Raw genomic sequence first — 24089 nt, 5'->3', positions numbered from 1 at the left:
GAGGCCAGAAAGCTTCAGATCCGCGAACACATCAAGGTGCTGGGAGAAGGATGTGCTCAGAGGCACGGCAACTCCACATCCCTTGCCTTGGGCATCTCCTCCCTTTGGGTGTTCCTGTGTTGTATCCTTTATGATAAACTGGCAATCTCAGAAGTAGTGTTTTCCTGAGTTCTATAAGCCATTCTAGCAACCCGAAGACGGGGTTGTGGGTACCGCTGATGAGCAGTTGGTCAGAAGTGTAGGCAACAACCTGGGACTTGTGACTGACACCTTCAGTCGGGCAGTCTAGTGGGACTGAGTTCTTAACCTGCGGGGTCTGCCCTAACTCCAGGTAGTGTCAGAAGCATTATGAGCAGAGGAAACAGGTTTTTCAACATTATACTGATTCATTCCTGCAACTAGTGCTGTGAGAAATTTTACACATATAATCAAGGGACATTTTGCAAAATAGCTGACCAGTATTCCTCAAAACCCTGTAGGTCTTCAAAAACAAAGCGAGTCTGAGGACTGTCACAGCAGAAGAGCCTTTGCAGATATGACAAATATAATGGGATACCCTGGAAGAGAGAAAGATAAAAACTAGGAAAATCTGAATAAAGTATGGGGTGGCGAAGGATTTGAATACATTTCTCCTAAGATATGCAAATAGTAAGCACATGAAAAGATGGCTAATATCATGAGACACTGGGCAAATGAAAATAAAAACCGCTCCATTACCCACTAGGATGACAGGTACTAACAAACGTTGGCAGTTAAAGTGGAAAAATTGAAATCTCATACATTGCCGGTAGGACTTAAAATGGTACAGACTTTCTGAAAAAGTTTGGCAGTTTTTCAAAACATTAAACACTTACCATGTGACCCAACAATTCCACACCTGAACAGATCTTAAAGAATTGTAAATACGTCCACACAAAAATTTATACATGAATATTCATAGTAGCATTATTCCAATGGAAAAAGCCCCAAATGCCCATCAACTGATGGATGGGTCAACAAACGCATGGTATTGCTAGCCACACAACAGATTACTACAAAGTACTGATCCATACTATGACAGGGATAAACCTTGGAAACATACTAAATAAATAGCTTACAAAAGGCCACATGTTGTTAGGAGCCCATTTTATACAAAATGAAACTAGCTTAGTGATTGTACTAGGAGCTGGGGAACAAAATGAGTAAATGCTAATGGATTTGGGTTTTTTCTTCTGGGGTGATGAAAATGTTCTGGAATTAGTGGCGATGGCTGCAAACTCTGTAAATATACTGGAAACCACTGAGTTGTACACCATTTTTAAAAAAAGATTTAACGGCACAGGAGTTATTTCAATGAAGTTGTTAAAAAGACTCTCTGTAATGTCAATACCATACATGCTTATTCTGTATACAGGTGCTTGACAAAGCAGAGCACGGCCGAGTGCATAACAGATTTTAACAAGGTTGGATTCTCCTTCCATATGGTTTTCACTATGGCCAAAAAAACCTGGGTAGAAGAATTAAAAAAGACTACACTGAACAACTCTGTTTTATAAACCTTTATTGGAAAGGCTACAAACTTTATATTGCCACTGCATTTCTTACCCTTAAAGTGATTGTGGGGAAGTAACCTTGGATACAAAACTACTATGCTGTTGAATCTTGCCCAGGCTGGTTGTAAAATATTTTTTGTACAATGGAGGTAGAGAGGATAGGGCAATAATTTAAACCTCACAGGCCTTGATTAATGCCAGGACCCTTCCCACCCCCACCACATGCCCCCCATTCAGGTTATGGTAGACCTAGAAATAAACTACAAGTATTGTGTTGAGGCTCAGGGATGGCATAATACATTTTAAAATTTTAGTTTTCACTTTTCCCTCTTTGTTCTTTTACAAATGTAAAATGTACAACTAATGTTTCTTCTCCCTAAAATTAAAGTGTGTTCTAAAAATATCTACTCTGGGAATGAAAAGAAGGTAATAGAAGATGGAAAGAGCAACACAACATCCTCTTCATAGCAGTTTTACCTGATTTTTCTCATACCAGCCTAAGAGTCTTACTTTTCTATAAAACATTAGTAATCAATGCTTCCCCCAATCTCAAATATTCAACTTAATGGAGACAGAGAATCTTTAACTTAACATTTAATGAAAACAGCATTTTAACAGGTTCTATGCAGACATGGTTCTCATATTGATTTGCTGTTACCTTATTTTTAAAAGGGTGGTGGTGGGGAGATACAGAGGCTAGGTTAACCTGGCCCCAATGCTCAGGATCGTAACTTATGAGTTACATAACTCAGATGTCCTTGACTGTACAAAGCATCAATTGAAGCCAATAAAGCCTGTTTCTACCAACATACCAAACTTTCTTTTTGCCTTTTAATACTATAAAATGGGCACATACCTGAGGCATAAGCTTCAGGCCAATGGGTTTTTAAGGGCTGCTTAAGAACCAGAATGAAGGATACATTCTCCAGTTTAAGGATACATTTTACAGTTCCAAGCATGTTCTCCTTCTAAAAATGTGACACAAAGAATAATTTATACCAACTGCTTTTTATTATCGAGTTTCAGAAACCTTTCACAAGATGGTAAAAAAAAAAGTGGAGGGGACTTTACAACCACAGCTAATGTTATTTTTTTCCATTGTTCCCAGTCAGCTCCAAACCCATTGTGTGCAAAGCCCATTTTTCCATGCATCTAAATGATAGATACAGGCTATGAAATTCTTTATTCTATTTGTAGCAGCTTACGCAGGTGCAGCCAAACACAAAGCTTCAGGACAAATTGTACACAAACTTTACAATGTGGGATTTGGATTTAAAATATGAAACATAAAATCTACACAAAACTGATAAAAATCAAGCACGGATACCAGGACTGAAACTTATAACCCATGTGTGAAAGGGAGTCTTATTTCCTTTCAAGTGCTTTATTCTGCTACAGAACAGTCAAAATGAAGATGTAAAGCTTTGTGGTTAGTTTAAATTATACACTCTGTAGATACTATACCAATTTTAAAAGTTACACATAGACCAACAGATGTCCATCAGTTCATCTGGACTGACCAGACACTCCAGCTGGATCGCTGAAAGCAAACCGGGCAAATGTGGAAAGAAAATCCACCTGTGCAATTTGTTTGCAGAGTTTACTGATGGGCACATTGCACTCCTGGTCCATGATGGCTGCTGCTTTCTTCATCAGAGCTATCATTATAGGCTTCACGCCTCTGACCACCTCCCGAGCCCCGAGTGCTATCAAATTCTTGAAGCTCTACCTCCTCTGTGTCTCCAATTATGTTTGGAACTTCTGGTCTAGATGGCAGAAGATCTTCTAGTTCCTTCACGAAAATTAAAACGAAACAAAAATGTTAAGTTTGTGAGCTATCTCTTGGCCTTCTCTCTGGATACAATCCAAAATATATGCTTCTTTGAGAGTTAAATAAATCTAGTGTACTTTAAAGCCAGAGATGACCAACTGATGACCCACAGGTCAAACCTGCAGACATCTTTTGTACATCCAAATATTGCTTAAGACACAAAAAAACAGAATTAGTTGCCAACAATTAAACACTGGAAAATTCTACCTAAGACACGCCTTCCTGCATGGAATAACTAATGCTAACCTGGGAGGCTGCCTCTTCAGGTAAGGGATCTGGTGTTTGGGTTGTCTCAATCCTCCCACAAACTTACATCCAGTCTGCTTTAATTCTTTACTATTCCCTGCTTGGCACCATCAACCCTTTTTTTTTTTTTTTTTTTTTTTTTTTTGAGAGAAAGAGAGAGAATCTTAAGCAGGTTCCATATGCAGCGAGAATCCTGACATGGGGCTTGATCTCACAATCCAGAGATCATGACCTGGGCTGAAACAGAGCTGGATGCTTAACTGAGCCACACAGGTGCCCCAAGCCTTGCCTTTAATAATCACCAGGTCAGCCCAATGATCACTCAATGTTAAAATAGCAAAATTTTACAAATTACATGTTCTAATCTTAGCACCAAAAACAAATCAAAGGTGACAAAGGACCACCTCATTATTAAACTTTTAAGTAATTTCTCGCTTATATATAGAGAGAATACTTACAGAAAGCTTGTCTGGGTTGATCCAGTTGTTTTCAGGAAACTGCACATCAAACTTTATGTAAAGATCACCTTTTTCAAAGGGATTACGATACTGTGGCATTCCTTCCCCTCGAACTACACGGACACAACCTATTATATGAGTAAATAAAAAGAAAACTATTAGAATTTTACCCAAGAAGAAAGCTGCTCAATATTTTTTTGAAAGTCACCTACTATAAAAATTTACTAACTGCAAAAACAAAACAAAACAAACAAACAAAAAAACCCCTCCACATGGAATCCTGGATCAGACAAAAATCAAGACTTACCTGGTTCAATTACTTTTCCAGGGGGGTATTTCACCACAATCTGACGTCCATCAAGGTGCTTAAATGTGAACTGAAATCCACACAGAGCTTCAACAAGTCCTATTTTATATGTCATGTGCAAATCATTCCCATCTCTCTGGAACACCTATAAATAAAGCAAACAAAACACATTAAAAAAAAAATTATGGAGCCATACCCTGTTGTGCTGTATTCCTTGAAACGATTTCAAAACCTTCATTCTACCATTCACTGTAAAAGCCAAACTGTCATCATCCCTAATTCTATAAATTTATATAAGGAAACTGAGCTATTCTCATGTAATATGCTAGGAACACCTATCAGAAAAGCACTGGAGTGACACCTGGGTGGCTCAGTCGGTTAAGCATCTGCCTTTGGCTTGAGTCCTGATCCCAGGGTTCTGGGATCGAACCCCAAGCTGGGCTCCCTGCTTGGTGAAGAGCCCGTTTCTTCTCCTCTGCCCATACCTTCCCTCACCCTCCACTGGGCTCCTGCCTCAAGTAAATAAATAAAAATCTTAAAAAAAAAAAAAAAAAAAAAAAAAAAAAAGAAAGAAAGAAAAGAAAAGCACTGAAATTGGGAAAACTGGCTGATAAAGCATAGCTGAGGCTCCAAAAACCACAACCAGGGATATTCTGCAATTGTGGCTTATTTTCTGGCCCTGCCTCTGAGCAAAAGGTGTAGACAGTCCAGGGGGATTCTGTAGAACAGATTCACCAGACATGATCGTAACAGGGGAAGGTGAGAGCCTATGTTCAACATAAAAAGCTTAACCAGTAATGCTTGGCCACTAAGTGGACTCAATATCATGCTTTACACATGTTTAATTTTACATTTAAACTCTGTAAATGTGAAAAATTTGCTTAGATGAACTTGAATCAAACAGCAGTGCTAACACTGACTAATTACACTATTAGCCTATGGCCTAAGTAATGCAAAGATAATTTAATAAAAATAAAGTATGTTTCTGAACTTTCAGTGTGTAGCAAAAATACATCCAATTGCACAAATACCTAACATAACTTTTGCTTATTAGAATTTACAACTATCTGTACTTAGCTCTTGAAATTTAAGATGAAGCAAAATTGCAAGGGAAGGTCTCACCTAGATTTTTTTCAACATGAAACAGTCTCTCCTCCAAAAAATAAAGCAGATGAACACAAAGAAAGGGAAGGAAAAATAAGACAAAAATAGAGAGGGAGGCAAACCACAAGAGACTCAGCAACAGAAACAAACTGAGGATTCCTGAACGGGAGATGGAATAATTGGGTGATGGGCATTAAGGAGGGCACTTCATGTTATATGCAACTGATGAATCACTGAATTCTACCCTTGAAACTAATAATACAGTATATGCTAACTAAATTCAAATTAAATAAATTTTTAAAAAAGATTTTATTTATTTGACAGAGAAAGAACAGTGAGAGAGAGAACTCAAGCAGCGGGAGAGGGAAGGGGAGAAGCAGACTCTCTGCCGAGCAGGGAGCCCAATGTGGGGCTCAATCCCAGGACCCTGATGAGCCAAAAGCAGATGCTAAACTGAGCTACCCAAGTGCCCCAAACAGGATGTTTTAATGTTTTTTAAAACTGCAAAATGCTAGTGTTTCTGAACATCTTGTAACATTATTGTTCCAAGGGCGCCTGGGTGGCTCAGTGGGTTAAGCTTCTGCCTTCGGCTCAGGTCATGATCTCAGGGTCCTGGGATGGAGTCCTGCATCGGGCTCTTTGCTCAGCAGGGAGCCTGCTTCCCCCTCTCTCTCTGCCTGCCTCTCTGCCTACTTGTGATCTCTGTCAAATAAATAAATAAAATCTTAAAAAAAAAAACCACATTATTATTCCAAGAACCATCTATAACCAAATACCCTTCGGTTAAAGCTACATCAGAAGTAGGGAACAAGGGCGCCTGGGTGGCTCAGAGGATTAAGCCTCTGCCATCGGCTCAGGTCATGATCTCACAGTCCTGGGATCGAGTCCCACATCGGGCTCTCTGCTCAGCAGGGAGCCTGCTTCCTCCTCTCTCTCTCTCTGCCTGCCTCTCTACCTGCTTGTGATCTCTGTCTGTCAAATAAATAAATAAAATCTTTAAAAAAAAGAAAAAAAAGAAGTAGGGAACAAGAGGCACCATGTTCTTAGAAGGGAGCTCAACTTAAAATGATTCCAACAGAAGATGATATCAGGGTTGTTTCGGTGGGCAGGGAACTCTGGTGGAGGGGTGAGTAGGCTAGAAAATTTGATGCTAAAATCTGAACAGAGAACAAATAGGAATTCGGGGAATTTTTGAAAAACCAGGTTAATGAGGAAGAACTACCAAGAACCAAACAGTAAAAGACTTAAAGCGATGATAATTTCTGAAAAACAAAGTATAAAGAAGGGACTAACATCACGATACTGTGGTTCCTTGCTGTGCAAATGCACAACTGTAGCCATTATCACCAAAACATACATACACCTGTACTGAAAGACGAATACACATGATATAAAGCAGTCTCAAAATTGAAATGTTTTCTGACTGGAAGATTTATATGTTTTGGCTATAGCACTCACCCTAATCTCATGGCCTGACAACTCCTTTAGCACAACTGCTGGAAGGTGGGGGGGGGAGCCCCAAAGTGACTATAAGCTTTTCATTAACTACTTGAGCCAAATTTTCTTAGAAGGTTAACATTTTCAGATGTTAACCTAGATGACTCAGTCAGCTGAGCATCAGACTCTTGCTTTTTCTTTTTTTAAAAGATTTTATTTATTTATTTGACAGACAAAGATCACAAATAGGAAGAGGCAGCCAGAGAGAGAGGAGGAAGCAGGCTCTCCGCCAAGCAGAGAGCCCGATGTGAGGCCTGATCCCAGGACCCTGGGACCATGACTCGAGCCAAAGGCAGAGGCTTTAACCCACTGAGCTACCCACGCGCCCCACTCTTGCTTTCTTTAGGCTTAGGCCCTAATCTCAGGGCTGTGAGACTGAGCCCCATATTGGACTCTGCACTGACCATGGAGTTTCGCCAAGATTCTCTCTCTCCCTCTGCTCCTCTTCCACCTCTCTGTCCTTCTCAAATAAATAAATAAATAAGTCTTGGGTGGGGGACCTGGGAGGAAAGGAGTTACAAATATTTCAACCTATAAGATCCTAAGGCAGAATTCTAGGAATTACTGTTTTTTACTAAGCAAGAAGCACTTGCTATCTGTAGGTTTGGCAATATCCACAAAGGGCCTAAATATATATATAGTAATTTATAGATTTGCTGAGGTAAAAAATTTATCCTGAGAAAGGCTAACATAGGAGAGAGCAAGCTACAATCTAGTTAGGGAATTAATCCAACCAATCAAATTCCCAGAATCTACATTTCAATACAGCTTTACTCTCTATTAAACTCTTTAAATGGGGGGGCCTGGGTGGCTCAGTGGGTTAAAGACTCTGCCTTCGGCTCAGGTCATGATCCCAGGGTCCTGGGATGGAGCCCCACATGGGGCTCTCTGCTCAGCGGGGAGCCTGTTTCCCTTCCTCTCTCTGCCTGTCTCTCTACCTACTTGTGATATCTCTCTATCAAATAAATAAAATAAAAATCTTAAAAAAAAAATTCCTTAAATGATTTTCAAAATTTACTTTATTTGTAGAAATCACCATCAAATGAGGAAAAATTTTTAGTACAAACTAAAATGGTGCCCTCTCTCTGCCTGCCTCTCTGCCTACTTGTGATCTGTCAAATAAATAAAATCTTTAAAAAAAAAAAAAAAAAAAGGCGTGGGGTGGGGGTCGTTGCCTGGGTGGCTCAGTGGCTTAAAGCCTCTACCTTCAGCTTAGTTCATGATCTCAGGGTCCTGGGATCGAGCCCCGCATAGGGCTCTCTGCTCGGCTGGGAGCCTGCTTCCCTCTCTCTGCCTGCCTTTCTGCCTACTTGTGATCTTTGTCAAATAAATAAATAAATAAATAAAATAAAATCTTTAAAACAACAACAGCAAAAACCTAGAAATGCGGTTGACTTGTGATATAAGAACCTTTAGAGAAACTCAAGTCAATGTGATCAAGTATGATGCCAGAACCTTGTGAAAAGCTTCTATAGTCAAGAATATGGGTGATTACTAAAGAGGTTTCTGAATAGCTCCGAATACCGTCTTCAAGAATAAAGGCCCTCAGTATATGGACTGGACTCCCTGCTTGGTGGGGAATCTGCGCCTCCCTATCCCTTTGCTGTTCTCCTTGCTTGTGCTCTCAAGTTCTGTCAAATAAATAGATAAAATCTTAAAAAAAAAAAAAAAAAAGTGCAATGGTGTAAACAAAACAATACATACTAGATCACATCGTTGGACCACTTAATTATGCCTTGAATATAACATACGATATGTACCCAAAATAATTTTTACTTTTTTAGCATTTTATTTATTTGAGAGAGAGCACAAATGTGAGAGCACAAGCAGGAGCAGTGGGGGAGGGGCACAGGGAGAAGCAGACTCCCTCCCATCTGAGCAGGAAGCCTAATGTGGGCTTGATCCCAGGACCCCACGATCATGATGTGAGCCAAAGGCAGATGCTTAACCAACTGAACCACCCAGGCACCCCCAAAATAAATTTTTTTAAAACTGCAGAACCTTTTAAGAAAAGGTCACATGGTAAACCCAGAATGTAAAACAAATCAAGAGAGCAGCACTGAAGACTGAAGTCCTATCCACCACTCACCACCCACCACCCATCAAAGGAGTTTCACAATGAAAAATGAGCTGCCTTAGATCATCTGGTCCAATGCCCTTATTTTCCATAAACAAGGAAACTGGGGTATAGAGACAACAGGATTACTTAAGATTATAGTGCTAACCAATGGCTGAGCTGGGACTAAAACTGACTCTTTTTCAGTGCTCTGACTGCACCTGCTTTGTTGGTCTACTAACAGTCAGTTCTTAGAAACTTAGCCCAACCACTTAACTTCTATGTTCAGTGTTGTTCCACAGAACCCAAAAAGATCTAACCTCTATCTTAACCATGAGACCCATTTCTGAATAAAACAAAAATTAAACAAACAAACAAAAAGGAAATTACCTCATGTTCCTTCTCTTGTAGCAAAAGTACAATGTCTCCTGGTTCCACTCCTGGGGCCTGATCTGCTTCCCCAGTGAATGTAATTCTCTGTCCATGTTTCATGCCTTTGTCTACGTGGACTTCAAGAATCTTGACTTCTTTAATCACCTTCTTCCCTTCACATTTTTTACAGCGGTCCTTTTCATTAATTACCTCTCCTAAAAAGAAAGAACATTCAAACTCCCAGCAAGAGTATTACATTGTACACTTAAATATTTTTATTAATTAAATACATGTTTTGGATTTAACCGCTATGTAAAAAGTTTTGTTTAAATTAGCATTCTTAATAACAGAAGCTCACATCTTACTACAAGTTACCTGAAGGACCCAGTTACCTGGTTCCATTTCAAGAAGAAATGTTATGAGAAATGTAATATATCTTAAACAATACTTTCCTGACTCCTGACTACACTTCCTAAAGTTCAAACAAAGCCTAAGGATCAAGGAAACAAAATGGGTAGTCAGACGCTGAAGCTTCTAAAAGTGCTACTTCATTTTTTGTCCTCAGTCTTAGTTTCATAGAAGTTTAACTCTACAGAGACAGCCCCAATAAAAACTTAAAAAAATCTTTTATGGTTCATTGGTACTTTGTATACTGTGTATGTGATTTTATTTATTTCCTAGACTAACCCCTGCCCAGACATCCTATTACAGATCTTCCTTTTATTTAGGTACACTATCATTGAGGTATTTCCAAAACCAATAAAGAGATGGCTAAATTTTAGCTGACATTGAGTATCCTCAAACCAAGTTTAGGACAACACAGTTTCTTTTCCAAGCATTCTTCTGAAACATTTAATTAGTGGTATAATCAAGTAAAACTGAAGCTCTACACAGTGCCTTGTGAAAAAATAGCATTGATTTCTACTGGCTGATTACTGGCACATTTTAATGCTTAGGTAACATGTATAATTAATGACTTCAGGGACTATTTCTAGAACACTACTCTCAAAAATTATGTTCTGTAAAACATCAATTCCTCGTAACAGTACATAGGTTAAGATTCAGTCAACTTTGGTTCCTTGATAGCAGGAACTGTTAGAGCTTTTAATAAGGTAAAGTGCACTGAGACTTTTCAGGAGGGGAATTTAATATACAGTTTCTCCCTTATTTCACCACTTCCTAGACCAATCTGGAAAAAAATGCTCTAGAACTGTGCTGCCCAATGGTAGCCATCAGCCATCTGTGGTTATTTAAATTAATTAAAATTTAAAATTCAGTTGCTCAGTCACACTAGCTACATTTCACATACTGAACAGTCTCAGGTGGCTAGTGGTGACCATACTTGACATTGCATACACAGAAAAATTTGTAGAAATATTTTATTAGAAAAATTTTGTAGAATTTTTGTATATCATTGTACATCACTCTAGAAAAAATTTATTAGATGGCACTGCTCTAGAACAGGGTCTGGCAAACTAAAACCCACAGGCCAAATTGGGTATGCCTGTTTTTCTAAAGAATGTTTAGCTGGAAGTTGATCATGTCCATTTGGTTATATATTGTCTCTAACTATAAAACCACTACAAGGACAGAGGTGGGTAGTAGTTTCAGAAATCACTCTGAGGGGGCGCCTGAGTGCCACTGCGTTCAGCTTGCGTCATGATCCCGGAAGTCCTGGGATCGAGTCCCACATTGGGCTCCCTGCTCTGGGGGGAGTCTGCTTCTCCCTCTGACCTTCTCCCCTCTCATGCTCTCTCTCTCTCAAATAAATAAAGTCTTTAAAAAAAAAAAAAAGAAAAGAAAGAAATCACTCTGAGACTAAGTATTTTAAAGCCATTCAAAACATGAAGTATAAAAAAACAAAACCAAAAACACAAAAACCCTGAAGTATCTACGTCTGTGAGAAGAGCTTCAATCCCCATTTTGCTTAAAAGCTAGCAAGCTAAAGCTTACAGTAAAATCCTTCACTTATCAAAATGATAACCGAACAATGTGCTGTCTCCCTCTTTATCAAATATAACCTTTAAAAATATAAAGGGACAAAAAAACTTCGCCCATTCTTTCGAAACTAAAGAAGACTAACATTTCACTAAACAAATCTACTGTTGTGTTCATTCACCCTATGCGTAATAGAGTAATTACTTTCATATTCGTCTTTTAGAACTCTGTATTTTTTTTAAAAGATTTTTATTTATTTATTTGATAGAGAGATCACAAGTAGGCAGAGAGAGAGAGGGGGAAGCAGGCTCTCTGCTGAGCAGAGAGCCCGATGTGGGGCTCGATCCCAGGACCCTGAGATCATGACCTGAGCTGAAGGCAGAGGCTTAAACCACTGAGCCACCCAGGCGCCCCTAGAACTCTGTATCTTTAATAAGATGAATACAAACACATGTTAAAAAAGAAAAATTAGAAGCCTCTCCAATTCCTGCATTTCCAATCCATTTCAACATAAAAGCAAAGAAGTATTGGCATGCATACCTTCTCCATTACAATCAGAACACACAGACTGCATCTGTTGTACCATTCCTGGAGCCAGCTGTCTGATCATGATGCGTACACCTCGACCCCGACAAGCACTACACTTCTGAACAGCTCCAGACTTTCCGCCTTGGCTAAAGGAAGGAAAGATGTAAGTTAGATTTTTGCCCACAGACCATACCATTGGCCATGACAAACAGGAAATGTGCTTTTCACCTTCATCTTCAACCTTCAATGACTAGTATTTAAACTTTCAAATGTATCAGAAAATGTTCTATTTGGGTAGTTTAAATCGTGAACAATTTTTACCTGGTATAGACTAAATGTGCCACTGAAAGAACAGAAATTAATTTATTTCATAAACCTGAACACACACTTACCCACTGCATGCACTACAGAGTACATTCTTGCTAAGTTGTAGTTTGGTTGTCTTGCCATTATACAGATCTTCTAAAGACACTCTGGGAAGAAAAGAATTAGGTCCAATCAAATTTTGCCAAACTCTCCTAAATATAAGATATAAATGACAGTTCGCACAGCAAATTCTACTATAACCCTTTAAAGAATTCAAAATCATCTTACATTAAGTCAACTGACGGAACTTTTGTTTTGTGACTCAAATTAGCAGAAGAATTTTATGATTATGGAGAGTATGTATGATGCTCAAAGCCACAACCTATAGGATCAGGCCAACAATTCCCTACGCTGTGTTTTCTGATAGAGCTGATAACTGAACAAACCCAAGCACCACAACCTTCTTCTGGTCTCAGGAAGGAGCCTCCATCTAATACAACCCTCTGAATGAGATACAATTATTATCCTCATTTTACAAGACAAAACTGAGCAGAGGTTAACTTGCCTTCTTGGTCACACAGGCAACATAGCTCCAGAGTCCATGCTCTACTAAAGGCTCTGGTCCCCCCAAAAACAATTTTTAGAAAGGTGACAAAGTTATATTACAACTTATAGGAGTTGTATGCAACTTAGCTTGCGTATGTCTCAAGAACAAAACAAAACAAAAAACAAAAGAGACCTTATCAACAGTGGGACAAAGAGGAGGAAAAGAACAGGTTTTCAACAGAGCCTAGAAGTTTAAGAGGTCTTTAAGTTTAAGAAGTTTAAGAAGGACCCACTGACATAACCAAAATTATACCTTTGAACAACTTTTAACAAATTTCCAAAGGGGTCTATGATTTTTTAAAAAAAGAACAGTTTAAAAGCCTATCAAAAATACAAAACTGAGGGCGCCTGGATGGGTCAGTTGGTTGGGCGGCTTCCTTCAGCTCACGTCATGATCCTGGAGTACCCAGATCGAGTCCCACATTGGGCTCCCAGCTCCATAGGGAGTCTGCTTCTCCCTGACCTCCTCTCTCCTGCTCTCTCTCAAATAAGAAAATAAAATCTTAAAAAAAAAAAAATACAAAACTGATAAAACACAATTCATCTTTATACAGCATATCTGAATTACAGGACTATTCATTTCCAAACTAACCTCAAAACAATCTATGTATATCAAGTCCCAAAAATACTATTCTTTAGGATCTGAGAGCAATGCTTTTAATATGGTTTTACTCTTCTCATTGTGTTTTAAAATCTCCTTTAGCAGTAAAGAAAGCACCTATACTATTTATTTTGTGGTATTCAAACTTTCCCAAAATCATTACCTCAAGCTAAAATTTTTATGTTCTAGGCAGTGTAAGAATAAAACACTACCAATACTTCCCAATGAGATAGCTACAACTTAATCAGACAAAAGCAATTGGCTGCATCTGTCTTTTATACCCATAACAATCTTTAACCAAATCATCTACAGAAAACAAATAGATAGCTCATTTCCTTCTTACATATTAAATTACACATAGTATACAAAACCACTACCTAAGAGGCCAGAAAAATACAGACACTTCAACAAACATGGCTTATGAAGGAAAAGTATGGGTAATGGTCTGGCCAAGCTGACACTCTCCGCCAATGATGCTAAACTGGCACAATCCTTTATAAGGCAATTTAGTTGTAGTTATCAGCCTCAAAACACTGAAGCCTGCCTGGATATCTCCGCCAAGAAAGACAATGCTGTATATAAAGATAAGTCAAAGCAGCTATTTATTACAGAAAAAAATTCGCAACATCCTCTAGAAAAGGTGAATGCTTAAATAAATCATGGAATGAAATATTATAAAGCCTCCCAAAATGAAATCCTGTAACAACAGGTAAATTTTAATACTGTTAAAAGAAAACAGCATCTACTGTATACATTGAAAAAATTTCAAAGTATTAAGAATTTATTAAGGCACAGCAAGTACTCTCCTGATCTTATTTACTTCTTAAATCACTTCTGTATCAACTAACCCACCATACTTGGAAGAATATCCAACTGATAATTTATTTCTAAGGATAAATTCTTTAAAAATATAAACAAATTTAAGAATGAGATTCAAACAATGAAGAAGTTTACACTTCCTCTTATCTACTCAAATATATAAATCAGGTAATAATGAAATATTTTAAATAAACACTTGAAAGTCTCTGGTATTTGCTAGTAAAACCATTACTGGTTCACGAAAAGACAATAAAAGACCTCACAAACTTTGCAAAGTAAAATAGCTATTTTCATACTGTAGAGGGCTCATGGGTTCACAGTCTAAGACCAAGGTCAGACACCATTCATATGTTGGCAGGTTAATGTCAGGCTAGAAGCCAGGAAGCTCCATGGAAACCAATTTGGGAGAGTTCACACTGAGGATCAAGTAATGAGTGACTGTAACATATAAACAAACTAGTCACAGTCCCACACTTTGTAAGTTTTTAAATAAAAAGTAACTTGGAAAATTTAAATACTTAAAAGAAAATAATCATTATTGTAATTTTAAATTATATAGTAACAAGTGGCTTCGGACCAATATAACAAAACCATCCGCCTCCTCAGTAGAAACATCAACCATCCTTTAAGATGTGTAGCAAAATACAGACACCCAGGTTATCAAATTCAATTTAGTCATCCAATGAGGACAGTGAGGAAATGGAAGATTTTTTTTCTGACAAAAGACAGAACATTTTTGATACCTTTAGCTTTACTAAGCATTACTACTTGAAAAAATAGTACTCAATATTTTTTTAAAAAGAAAAAAAAAGATATTCACTTAAGTGGATGCATCATGTCTTCTCCTCTTCTTCTGCCATTTCGACTTCTACTCTGATTGCCCATGAAGCCGAACAATCCCCCACCAAAAATGTGAGAGAAAATATCATCCATGCCACCACCTCCACCGCTACCTTCCCGAAGACCTTGTTCTCCATATCTGTCATATAATTCACGCTTCTCGGGATTTGACAGTACTTCATATGCAAAACTGATTTCTTTGAACTATTATATAAAAAAAAAGGCAACAAGGAAAACAATTAGATTTTCAAGTAGAGGAGTGGGGGAAAGGCTACTGGAACCTGGAACCCAATTATTCTAACAAAAGCTATAAATTACCTCTGGTTTGATTCTGGTCTTATCTCCCACCTAGACTGCCTGGAATGTTAAGCATTCCCAATACAAAACCAAAATACTCTTCATGTAAAAGTTTGGCTTAATGGGAACACATGGGACTTTTCTTTACAAGATTCCTTTTTTCAAGCAGGGCAATTTAAAACTGAAACCTCTAAGGAAAAGTCTCAAGTAACTTACTTTGTCACCAGCATTTGGATTCTTATCAGGATGGTATTCCTTGGCTAACTTTCTGTATGCCTTCAATACAAAAGAAAAATTTAAAAAAAGGTTACATACAAAATCTGATTTAACGATTTATGAATACTAAATATTAATTTTTCTGAGAAGCAATGGGTTAAAACCACAACCTTCCAAAAACATCTTTTATTCATTGAGATTGTTTGACAATCTGGATTCATAAGCTGAGAAAATCTCAATATTATTTACTAATTTATTCGCCTCAATACTGTTCACTAACCAAAAACAAAATATCGGAGAAATCGGTATTTTCATTGTCAAATGTCTCTGATGGCCAGTAGCCATACCAAGATGACTCCAGTGAACGCTAAGAAAAGATCGTTAAGTTTGTTAAAACTGCGAAACATTTTAACTAACAAGCTAAGGGTAGAGCCTCTGCTCAGGATGGCTCCTACCTTCGCTCTAGCTTTTGAAACATCAGCCAAGAGAAGCTCCTTTTATTTTTTCATGTGGAGGATTAATTAGGGTATTAGTTAATTGGAGTGACTTCAGTTTTCGTGAAATTGCATATATTTAGGTGGCTAGGAGACACAGCACTTAAGTCTTTATTCACAGACACATGAATTATATAATACAGACTAGCATTTCCGGTAAGGTAACAGGAAGTCCATTTTACTCTCAACTCGACCGTCCCAAGGCCTAAGGAGCAGTCTCATTTTTTCTCAGCTTACAAATCTGGATACTTGAAGCTCGGTGAAGACTGTGTAGGGCTCGGTCACATGCCGCAAGTGCTTTGAAATCTCGAGATCAAAGATTCGCAGCACTGCAGAGCGCAGTAAGGCCTTATATTTATTTTTAGTGTACACTCAGGTGTTTGGCTGGGACCCACGGGCTACTCCTGAAGCGGGTACAGACATCCAGGCTACCTGCCCACAGAACAATACACAGACGCACGGGGTCGGTGAGCGAAGGAGGAAGAGAGAGAGGCGCTCCTGCGGCTGCGGCACCCAGGAAACATCCCCAACTGCCCCGAGGCACCGGCGGGGGCGGCCTCAACCCGCCCGCCAGGCCCTAGACCCAGGCCGGACTCGGCTCCGAAGCCGACGACCGCGGCGTAGACTTCTCCCCTGAGGCCGAGATGCGCTGTGCGCCTCTGTCCAACCTGTTTTTCCAGGGTGATGACCTCCGCGCGGGGAGGGCCGCGCAGGCTGCAGCCTCCCGGGAGCGCCCGGCCTCCGGCGCCTGCCGGGGGAGGGAGGAAGGAAGCGCTCCCGTCGTGTTTGCGCAGGGGTGGGTTTTATTTGCTGCATTTGCGGGCGGGCGGGGCCGACGGCCCAAGGTCAGCCGAGGCCGGTCTCGCTGCCGCTGCCGCCCCCCGGCCCGAACCCGCAGCGTCCGGCGCCGGCTCGTGGGCAGCCCCGTAGCGCGGCCTGGCCGCCTCAGCCGAGCAGGCCCGCGCCCCTCACACCTTGCCCGGCCGTCCCGCTCCCCACTACCTTCTTTAGCTCGTTCTCGCTGGCGCCGGGCGGGACGCCCAGGATGTCGTACAGCTTGGTGTCGGCCACGTTTGCCATGGCGGCCGGCCGGGCAGCGCTTAGGGAAGTAGGCGACGGAGCACACGGAGCGCAGCCAGGCCCACAGCGGCGTCGGCGGCAGCGCAGGCCGAGGAAGACAGCGAGGGAAAGAGGGGCGGGGCTGAACTTTGACCCGACGCACGGCGCGCCGTGACGTCCATGCGCGGAGTCCGCCCCCAAGCCCTCGGCCCTGGCCGTTGGGGGTCGCGGTGGAGGACTCCGCGGTAGGCTGGCTTTTCGTCGGGGTCCGGTCACGCGGGCTGGGTCCAGCGTAGAAACTGAAAGAACTGTAACCCGCGCTTTCCAATAATTTCAGCTCTCTGTGAAAGGCGTTTATGGAGAGTGCTGAGGGGGATGAAGAGGCTACCCCCCTCGGTCAGCTTCGCGGGCAAGAAAACCAGGCCGGGCGCCCGCGGGAGGCCCCGCCGAGGTCGTCCGCCGATTCCGAGATGCCGCAGGTGGACCCTCTGCGTCTGGTTCCCTCGGGGTTTAAGATGAAAAACAGCACCTGAGAGAGAGAGAGAGTGTGTGTGTGTGTGTGTGTGTGTCTGTCTGTGTGTCTCTTTCTGTCCTGTGTGTTTTGTATTAAGGAATTTTTAACCATCCCTGCAACATATTGCATCGCAGAGTACAACAGTTAGCTACATTTTACCGATTTTGTTTCATTTGTCTCCTCCCGCCCGTACTCCCTAGTCTCCAGTGTTTTAAGGGAAACCATTTTATTCATAAGTGTATGTACCCGACATGACTTTTTTTTTTTTTTTTAAAGATTTTATTTATTTATTTGACAGACAGAGATCACCAGCAGGCAGAGAGGCAGGCAGAGAGAGAGGAGGAATCAGGCTCCCCGCTGAGCAGAGAGCCCGATGTAGGGCTCGATCCCAGGACCCTGGGATCATGACCTGAGCCGAAGGCAGAGGCTTTAACCCACTGAGCCACCCAGGCGCCCCCCGACATGACTTTTGAAGGCATAGCCACATTTAATGAAATTAAGTCTTTCATCTAATCCTTGTCCATGTTTGGATTTTCCCAGTTGCCTTAACGACCTTTCACAGTTGATTTGTGGTATCCGGGTCCAAATCAGGGCTGACCCGTTGCCTCTGGATCACATGTTCAAGTCTCTAACTTTATAGCATTAAAATGAGCCAACGCCAGAGCTCTAAAGGGTATAAGGCAGCCTGGCTGGACAGTTACCCGGTGATTGATGCCCATCGATTTACGTTCATTTCAGAAAATGTTTGCAGTGCACCCACCACGTGCTGGGATGGACGGTCACCTGGACTAGGGAAGGGCAGGGTTACAAGAGAAGAAGCCGCAGTGCCGGCCTTCAACTCCCTAACGGTTTATGGAGACACAAAAATAAGATGTTCTTATCCTTTGGAACGCAAACTCGTCGTAAAGACTTCAGCATAACCATCTCAGAATAATCTCTCTTCCTTGGCATTCCTCCAGCCATAGTTGTGGAGGGCCTTGAGTGTCCTGCCAAGGAGTGCAATTTATCCTGAAAATTCTGGGGAGTCATTGGTGGGAAGACATGGTACTCCTTCCACCCAACTCTTCCCTTTTCTTTAAATCCTGTCGAAAATGCTCTTCTTTCAGTGAAGTTTTACTTGATTCCACAGCCTGGTGAACACCACTTTTCTCATACGAGATTCCACTACCCTTGTTGTGCCTTTCCTAGTCGGGTCGGATGTGAAATTTGAACAGTATTTTTGTGTGAGTCTGAACTCCATTAATAGGCTGTAGATTACTTAGGGGAAATTCATTCTTCTGTACCCCACAAGGTCTGGCTTTCAATGCATTCATTAGGCCTCAGTAATTTCAGTTTCCTCACTTCCTTTTCACATTTTGAGACATTCATAAAAAGCAGTATAAAGTTGTGGAGTTAGAGCATGTGGGTTGGTAGCCTGGATCTGCCACTTACTAACAATGTGACCTTGAGCAAGTTATTTAATTTTGCGGAGTCTATTTCCTCACAAGTAAAGTTAGGTTTAATACTATTTATGTCATTGGCTTGTTTTGAGAATTAAAAGAGGTAATAACATAATTGGAACAGGAGTTAAAGCCAAATTTTAGCAATTGGTTTTTGCCCATTTGCCTGTAGGCTGTTTCCATATGTCTGTTCATTGTTTTTTATTTAAATACCTGTGTTTCCTGAGCGGAATTCCCCAGCTTCCTCCATTGCTTATGTGGAATGCCCCTCAGTCCTTTTTCATGATCTCACCTCTCCAGACCTCCCTGCTTGCCAGTTACCATACTTTCTTCATTCATCAGTTCTTGCTCCACATGAGAATATGAACTGAAAACTGTCTTTACTGCAACCTTTATGTAGTTTACCTTATTTTCTTTATTTCTGCTCATAAAGAATCAAAAAGAACTGGACTTTTCTGTTTGTTTCAGTTTTACTCAACTTTTTCTTTCTTTTTTTAAAATTTTTTAACAAGTGGAAAAAAGTCCTCACTTGGTTCAATTTTAGATATTTTAGTGAATAGCTAGGTAAATTCTCTTTTTAGCTCTAAGTTATTTTTTACCTGTCTCTAAACCAGCAACATAATTCACATTTTAATTTTGTTTTCATTTATTTGTAATAGTTACTTCATTTCTGAGTGTTAATTGTGATCAGTATTGTTATTTCTAATTTTATAAGCCAACAAGTTATTTCAGAACAGTTCTGTGTGATTCAACTGGTTTATACTCTCCCTGTCATCACATGTGAGCACTAACATTTCAGCTACTGACTTTGTGTTTTTAAGGTAGCTCTTTCATTTTAGCTCCATATTTAGCTAATGCCATGAAGGGAACAAGACCTTTATCTCACTTCATGTCTCAGGCACCATGAAATGCTGAGTCATAGTCATCTGAGGGCTATTCTCTCTGGGCAAATGATTTAAAGTTTGAAGCTGGAGTGATTTCAGATTTCTGCCAGGCTTATATTGTTGTTCAATTCCTTTTTTTTTTTTTTTTTAATTAGTTAACTTATTTATTTGACAGAGATCACAAGTAGGCAGAGAGAGAGGAAGGAAAGCAGGCTCCCTGCTGAGCAGAGAGCCCCATGCGGGGGGCCTGATCCCAGGACCCTGAGATCATGACTTGAGCTGAAGGCAGAGGCTTTAACGCACTGAGCCACCCAGGTGCCCCTGTTCAATTCCTTTTTAGAAATTTTTAAAATTTGGTGTATTTATGTAATTGTGAGGGGTTGAGGTGGGGAGGAGGTATTTAAGGACTAGGGAGGAAGTATATGAATTGTAATAGCTTTAAGGCCCTTTATATTGTTCACAACTAAAACAATACAAACCATGTAATCAATTCATTACAGACAGCCGTAGTATGTATGATTAAGTCAGTTCAGTTTTGGTTTTAGTCTTTTTTTTTTTAGAGAGAGAGGGAGGGTGGGAGCATGCATGTGTGCGTGCACACATGCGTTTGGTGGGGCAGGGAGCAGAAGGGGAGGAGAGGGAAAGAATTTCAAGCGTGTGCTGATCAGGAAGCCGGTGGCGGGGCTAGATCTCAGGACCCTGAGATCATGACCTGAGCTGAATCCAAGAGTTGGATGCTTAATTGACTGAGCCACCCAGGTGCCCCTTTCAGCCTTTTATCTAATTAGTTTTGAATGTATAGGGCAGGTGATGCCAGTTAAAATATTTTTCAGGCAATGTGAAAGAAGGTGCTCATGGCTTTTGTCAAGACGATGTTAGGACTACAGGACTGATGATGGTACTACTCTGGGCAGAAAAAGTTGTGAGGTTTAGATCACTAAATTCTTTGTGCTTCCTAAACGAGATTGTTCAGTGATGGGGCAACTGGTTGTATATGGTGTATACACGTGTGTGTGTGTGTGTGTGTGTGTGTACACACACACGTGTATATAATTGTATATGGTGAATAGCCCCACTGCTAACCTGTCAAACAGTGTCATGTCAGACCTTTTGATGTCAGTTAGCACACTGTAAAGGTCCAATTTGCTTGTGAATTAAAAATGGATGTTTATGGGGCGGCTGGGTGGCTCAGTGGTTTAAAGCCTCTGCTTTCAGCTCAGGTCGTGATCCCAGAGTCCTGGGATCAAGCCCCGCATCCAGCTCTCTGCTCAACGGGGAGCCTGTTTCCTCCTCTCTAACTGCCTCTCTGCTACTTGTTATCTCTGTCTCTGTCAAATAAATAAGTCTTTTAAAATGGATGTTTAGGGGCACCTGGGTGGCTCAGTCAGTTAAGTGACTCTTGATTTTGGTCATGATCTCAGGGTTGGGAGATCGAGCCCCACTCCACACTGGATGTGGTGCCTGTTTAAGATTCCTTTCTTCAGGGGCGCCTGGGTGACCCGATGTGTTAAAGCTTCTGCCTTCGGCTCAGGTCATGATCCCAGGGTCCTGGGGTCGAGCCCCACATCGGACTCTCTGCTCAGTGGGGAGCCTGCTTCCTCCTCTCCCTCTGTCTGCTTCTCTGCCTACTTGTGATCTTCGTCTGTCAAATAAATAAAATCTTAAAAAAAAAAAAAAAGATTCCTCTCTCCTACTCCCTCTGCTCCTCCCCACTGTTCACCATCAAGTGTCTGATACATACAGACTGAGTATGTATCAGACACTATTCAGGGTTAGGGATACAGTCATAAATAAAACAAAATTCATGCTCTCACTGAACTTATATCTAGTGGGGAAGATGGATAATAACAATAAACAAGTATATAGTATTTCAGATAATAACATATACTCTGGAGAAAAGGAAAAGGGATAAAGAATATTGGATTAGATACTATTTTTTCAAGATTTTATTTATTTATTTGACAGAGATCACAAGTAGGCAGAGAGGCAGGCAGAGAGAGAGAGAAGGCCCCGGGGGGAGCAGGCCCCCTATGGAGCAGAGAGCCCAATGCAGGACTTAATCCCAGGACCTTGAGGTCATGACCCAAGCCAAAGGCAGAGGCCTAACCCACTGAGCCACCCAGGAGCCCCGGGTTAGATACTATTTTTATTTAGGGTATTTGGGGAAAACTTAATTGATAAGATGACATTTGAATTTCTTTTTTTTTTATTAAAAAAATTTTTTAAGACTTATTTATCAGACAGTATAAGAGGGAGAGCAGTAGGCAGAGGGAGAGGGAGAAGCAGGCTCCCTGCTGAGCAAGGAGCCCGATGTGAGACTTCATCCCAGCACCCTGTGATCGTGTTCTGAGCCGAAGTCAGATGCTTAACTGACTGAGCCACCCAGGCATCCTGACATTTGAATTTCAATCCAAGGGAAGGGAGAATATTTGAGAAAACTTTCCAGGCAGTGGTCCTGCAAAGTCGCTAAGATAGAACAGGCCTGGCTTATTAGAGGAGGAAGACCAGTAATGGCTGGCACAGCAAGTTACACAGACCGTGGAAGAAGAGGTGATGAAATCACGGAAGTTATGGGAGACCCAATCAGGTCCATTACAAAGACTTTGGCTTTTATTATGTAATGAAGAGCCATTAAAAGATTGTGAGTAGAAGAAAGACCTAAACTAAGTTGCATTTAAAATGGATCACTTAGATAGCTGTGTTGAAAAGCTATTGCAGTAAAACCCAGGCTGAGAGGTGACTTGGGAGAGGAGGCAGGGTAGTATTGGTTGGATTCTGGAAATATTTTGAATATTCTGGAGATGATAGAATTAAATGTTGGGTTGAATGGAAGTGTGGTAAAAAGAAAAGTTTACGTTAAATTACAGATGCTTGTTAGACATTCAAGGAGCAGTGTTAAACGAGCAGTTAGGTTGATACGAATGGAGTTAGAAAGGGCGGTGATCCAGGCTAAAGATGTATTTGGAACCCTTTCAACACATTGATGGTGTATATAGAGAGAAAACTGGGTAAATTCACCTTGAATAGTTCTCTTGATAATTGCATGTTAGAACCTCTGGGGGAGCTTTGTAAAATGGCAGTGTCTGAGCCTCTCCTCCCAAAAGACCTGACTGAATTGATCAAGAAGTAGGGCAGGGCATTGAACTTTTTTTTTTTTTTTTTTCCAGAGAGTGGTGTGTAAAAGTAAAGGGAGAGAGAGAATCTTCAGTAGGCTGTATGTCCAGCATGAGCCCAAAGCAGGGCTTGATCTCACCACCCTGTGATCATGACCCAAGCCCAAGTCAAGAGTCAGGGAAATCTTGAGCCAAAATCAAGAGTCGGAAGCTTAACCAACTGAGCCATCCAGCTGCCCCAAGGGCACTGTATTTTTTAAAACAGTCTAAGATGATTCTGTTTTTGAACACTTTGTTTACACTTTTTAAAAAATATTGTAAGCAGTGTTTCTAGGAATAGCCTTAATAAGTCTAATTTTTGTGTATACTTTTAGTCACTCCAGTGGGACATATTTCTAGAACATTATTTTGTCAGTTTCACACATGAAGAACATGTAATTTTGTTCTGGAGCACAGTTCTTAAAATACTCCAAAGCTATGAATTTGCTTAATAAAATTTCCATGCCTTAAACATTAGAACAATTGTTATTAAACAATTGATAATACAGATTAGGAAAAATATCCAAAATCTGTAGTGACATTTAAGTGCCAAATCTTTCTCCTAGACATAGTGCTAAGAGATTTCAACATTGCTTAATCAGAAAAAAAAAAAAAATCATAATTTAAAAAAAGCAAAAAATGAGTAGAATACAGAAAGCTCATTCAATTTTGATTTAGTCATCAAGGAATTCACAATCTTGGATTCAGTTTTCCTTATCAGGCACCTTCTTTCTTAGTGAATTTCATCAAGATAAAAAATCACAATATCAAAGATACAGAAAATAAAATGTTGGTAAATAAGGATTAAGGAAACCAATTAGGAAACTTAATTGCAGGGACCCAGGAGAGAGAAAGAAAGACAACGTAGATAATGTAGGGTAGGATGGTAATAGTAAAAATGGGGAGGAATACTGATAAAGATCGATCGATCGATCGATTGATCCGGGAGGTAAGATGGGTGATCCTCATAGCTGTTTCCAGATACTTCTCTCT

The 24089-nt window shown here is 40.5% G+C and overlaps 1 protein-coding gene across 1 annotated transcript; it reads right to left on the bottom strand.

The window, feature by feature from the left end:
- Positions 1–1523: 1523 nt before the first annotated feature.
- On the bottom strand, positions 1524–17232 carry DNAJA2 (DnaJ heat shock protein family (Hsp40) member A2). The gene is made up of 9 exons (XM_044256215.1): positions 17051–17232; positions 15555–15614; positions 15022–15245; positions 12262–12342; positions 11882–12015; positions 9422–9618; positions 4375–4519; positions 4068–4195; positions 1524–3324 (listed from the first exon to the last, which is right to left on the bottom strand). Exons 1-9 carry the CDS (start codon positions 17126–17128, stop codon positions 3133–3135), a joined length of 1239 nt encoding a protein of 412 aa, XP_044112150.1. The 5' UTR covers positions 17129–17232; the 3' UTR covers positions 1524–3132.
- Between the last annotated feature and the right edge of the window lie 6857 nt (positions 17233–24089).

This window comes from Neovison vison, chromosome 7 (assembly GCF_020171115.1).
Source record: "Neovison vison isolate M4711 chromosome 7, ASM_NN_V1, whole genome shotgun sequence".
Taxonomy (NCBI): Eukaryota; Metazoa; Chordata; class Mammalia; order Carnivora; family Mustelidae; genus Neogale; species Neogale vison.
This window is presented reverse-complemented; position numbering and strand designations above follow the sequence as displayed.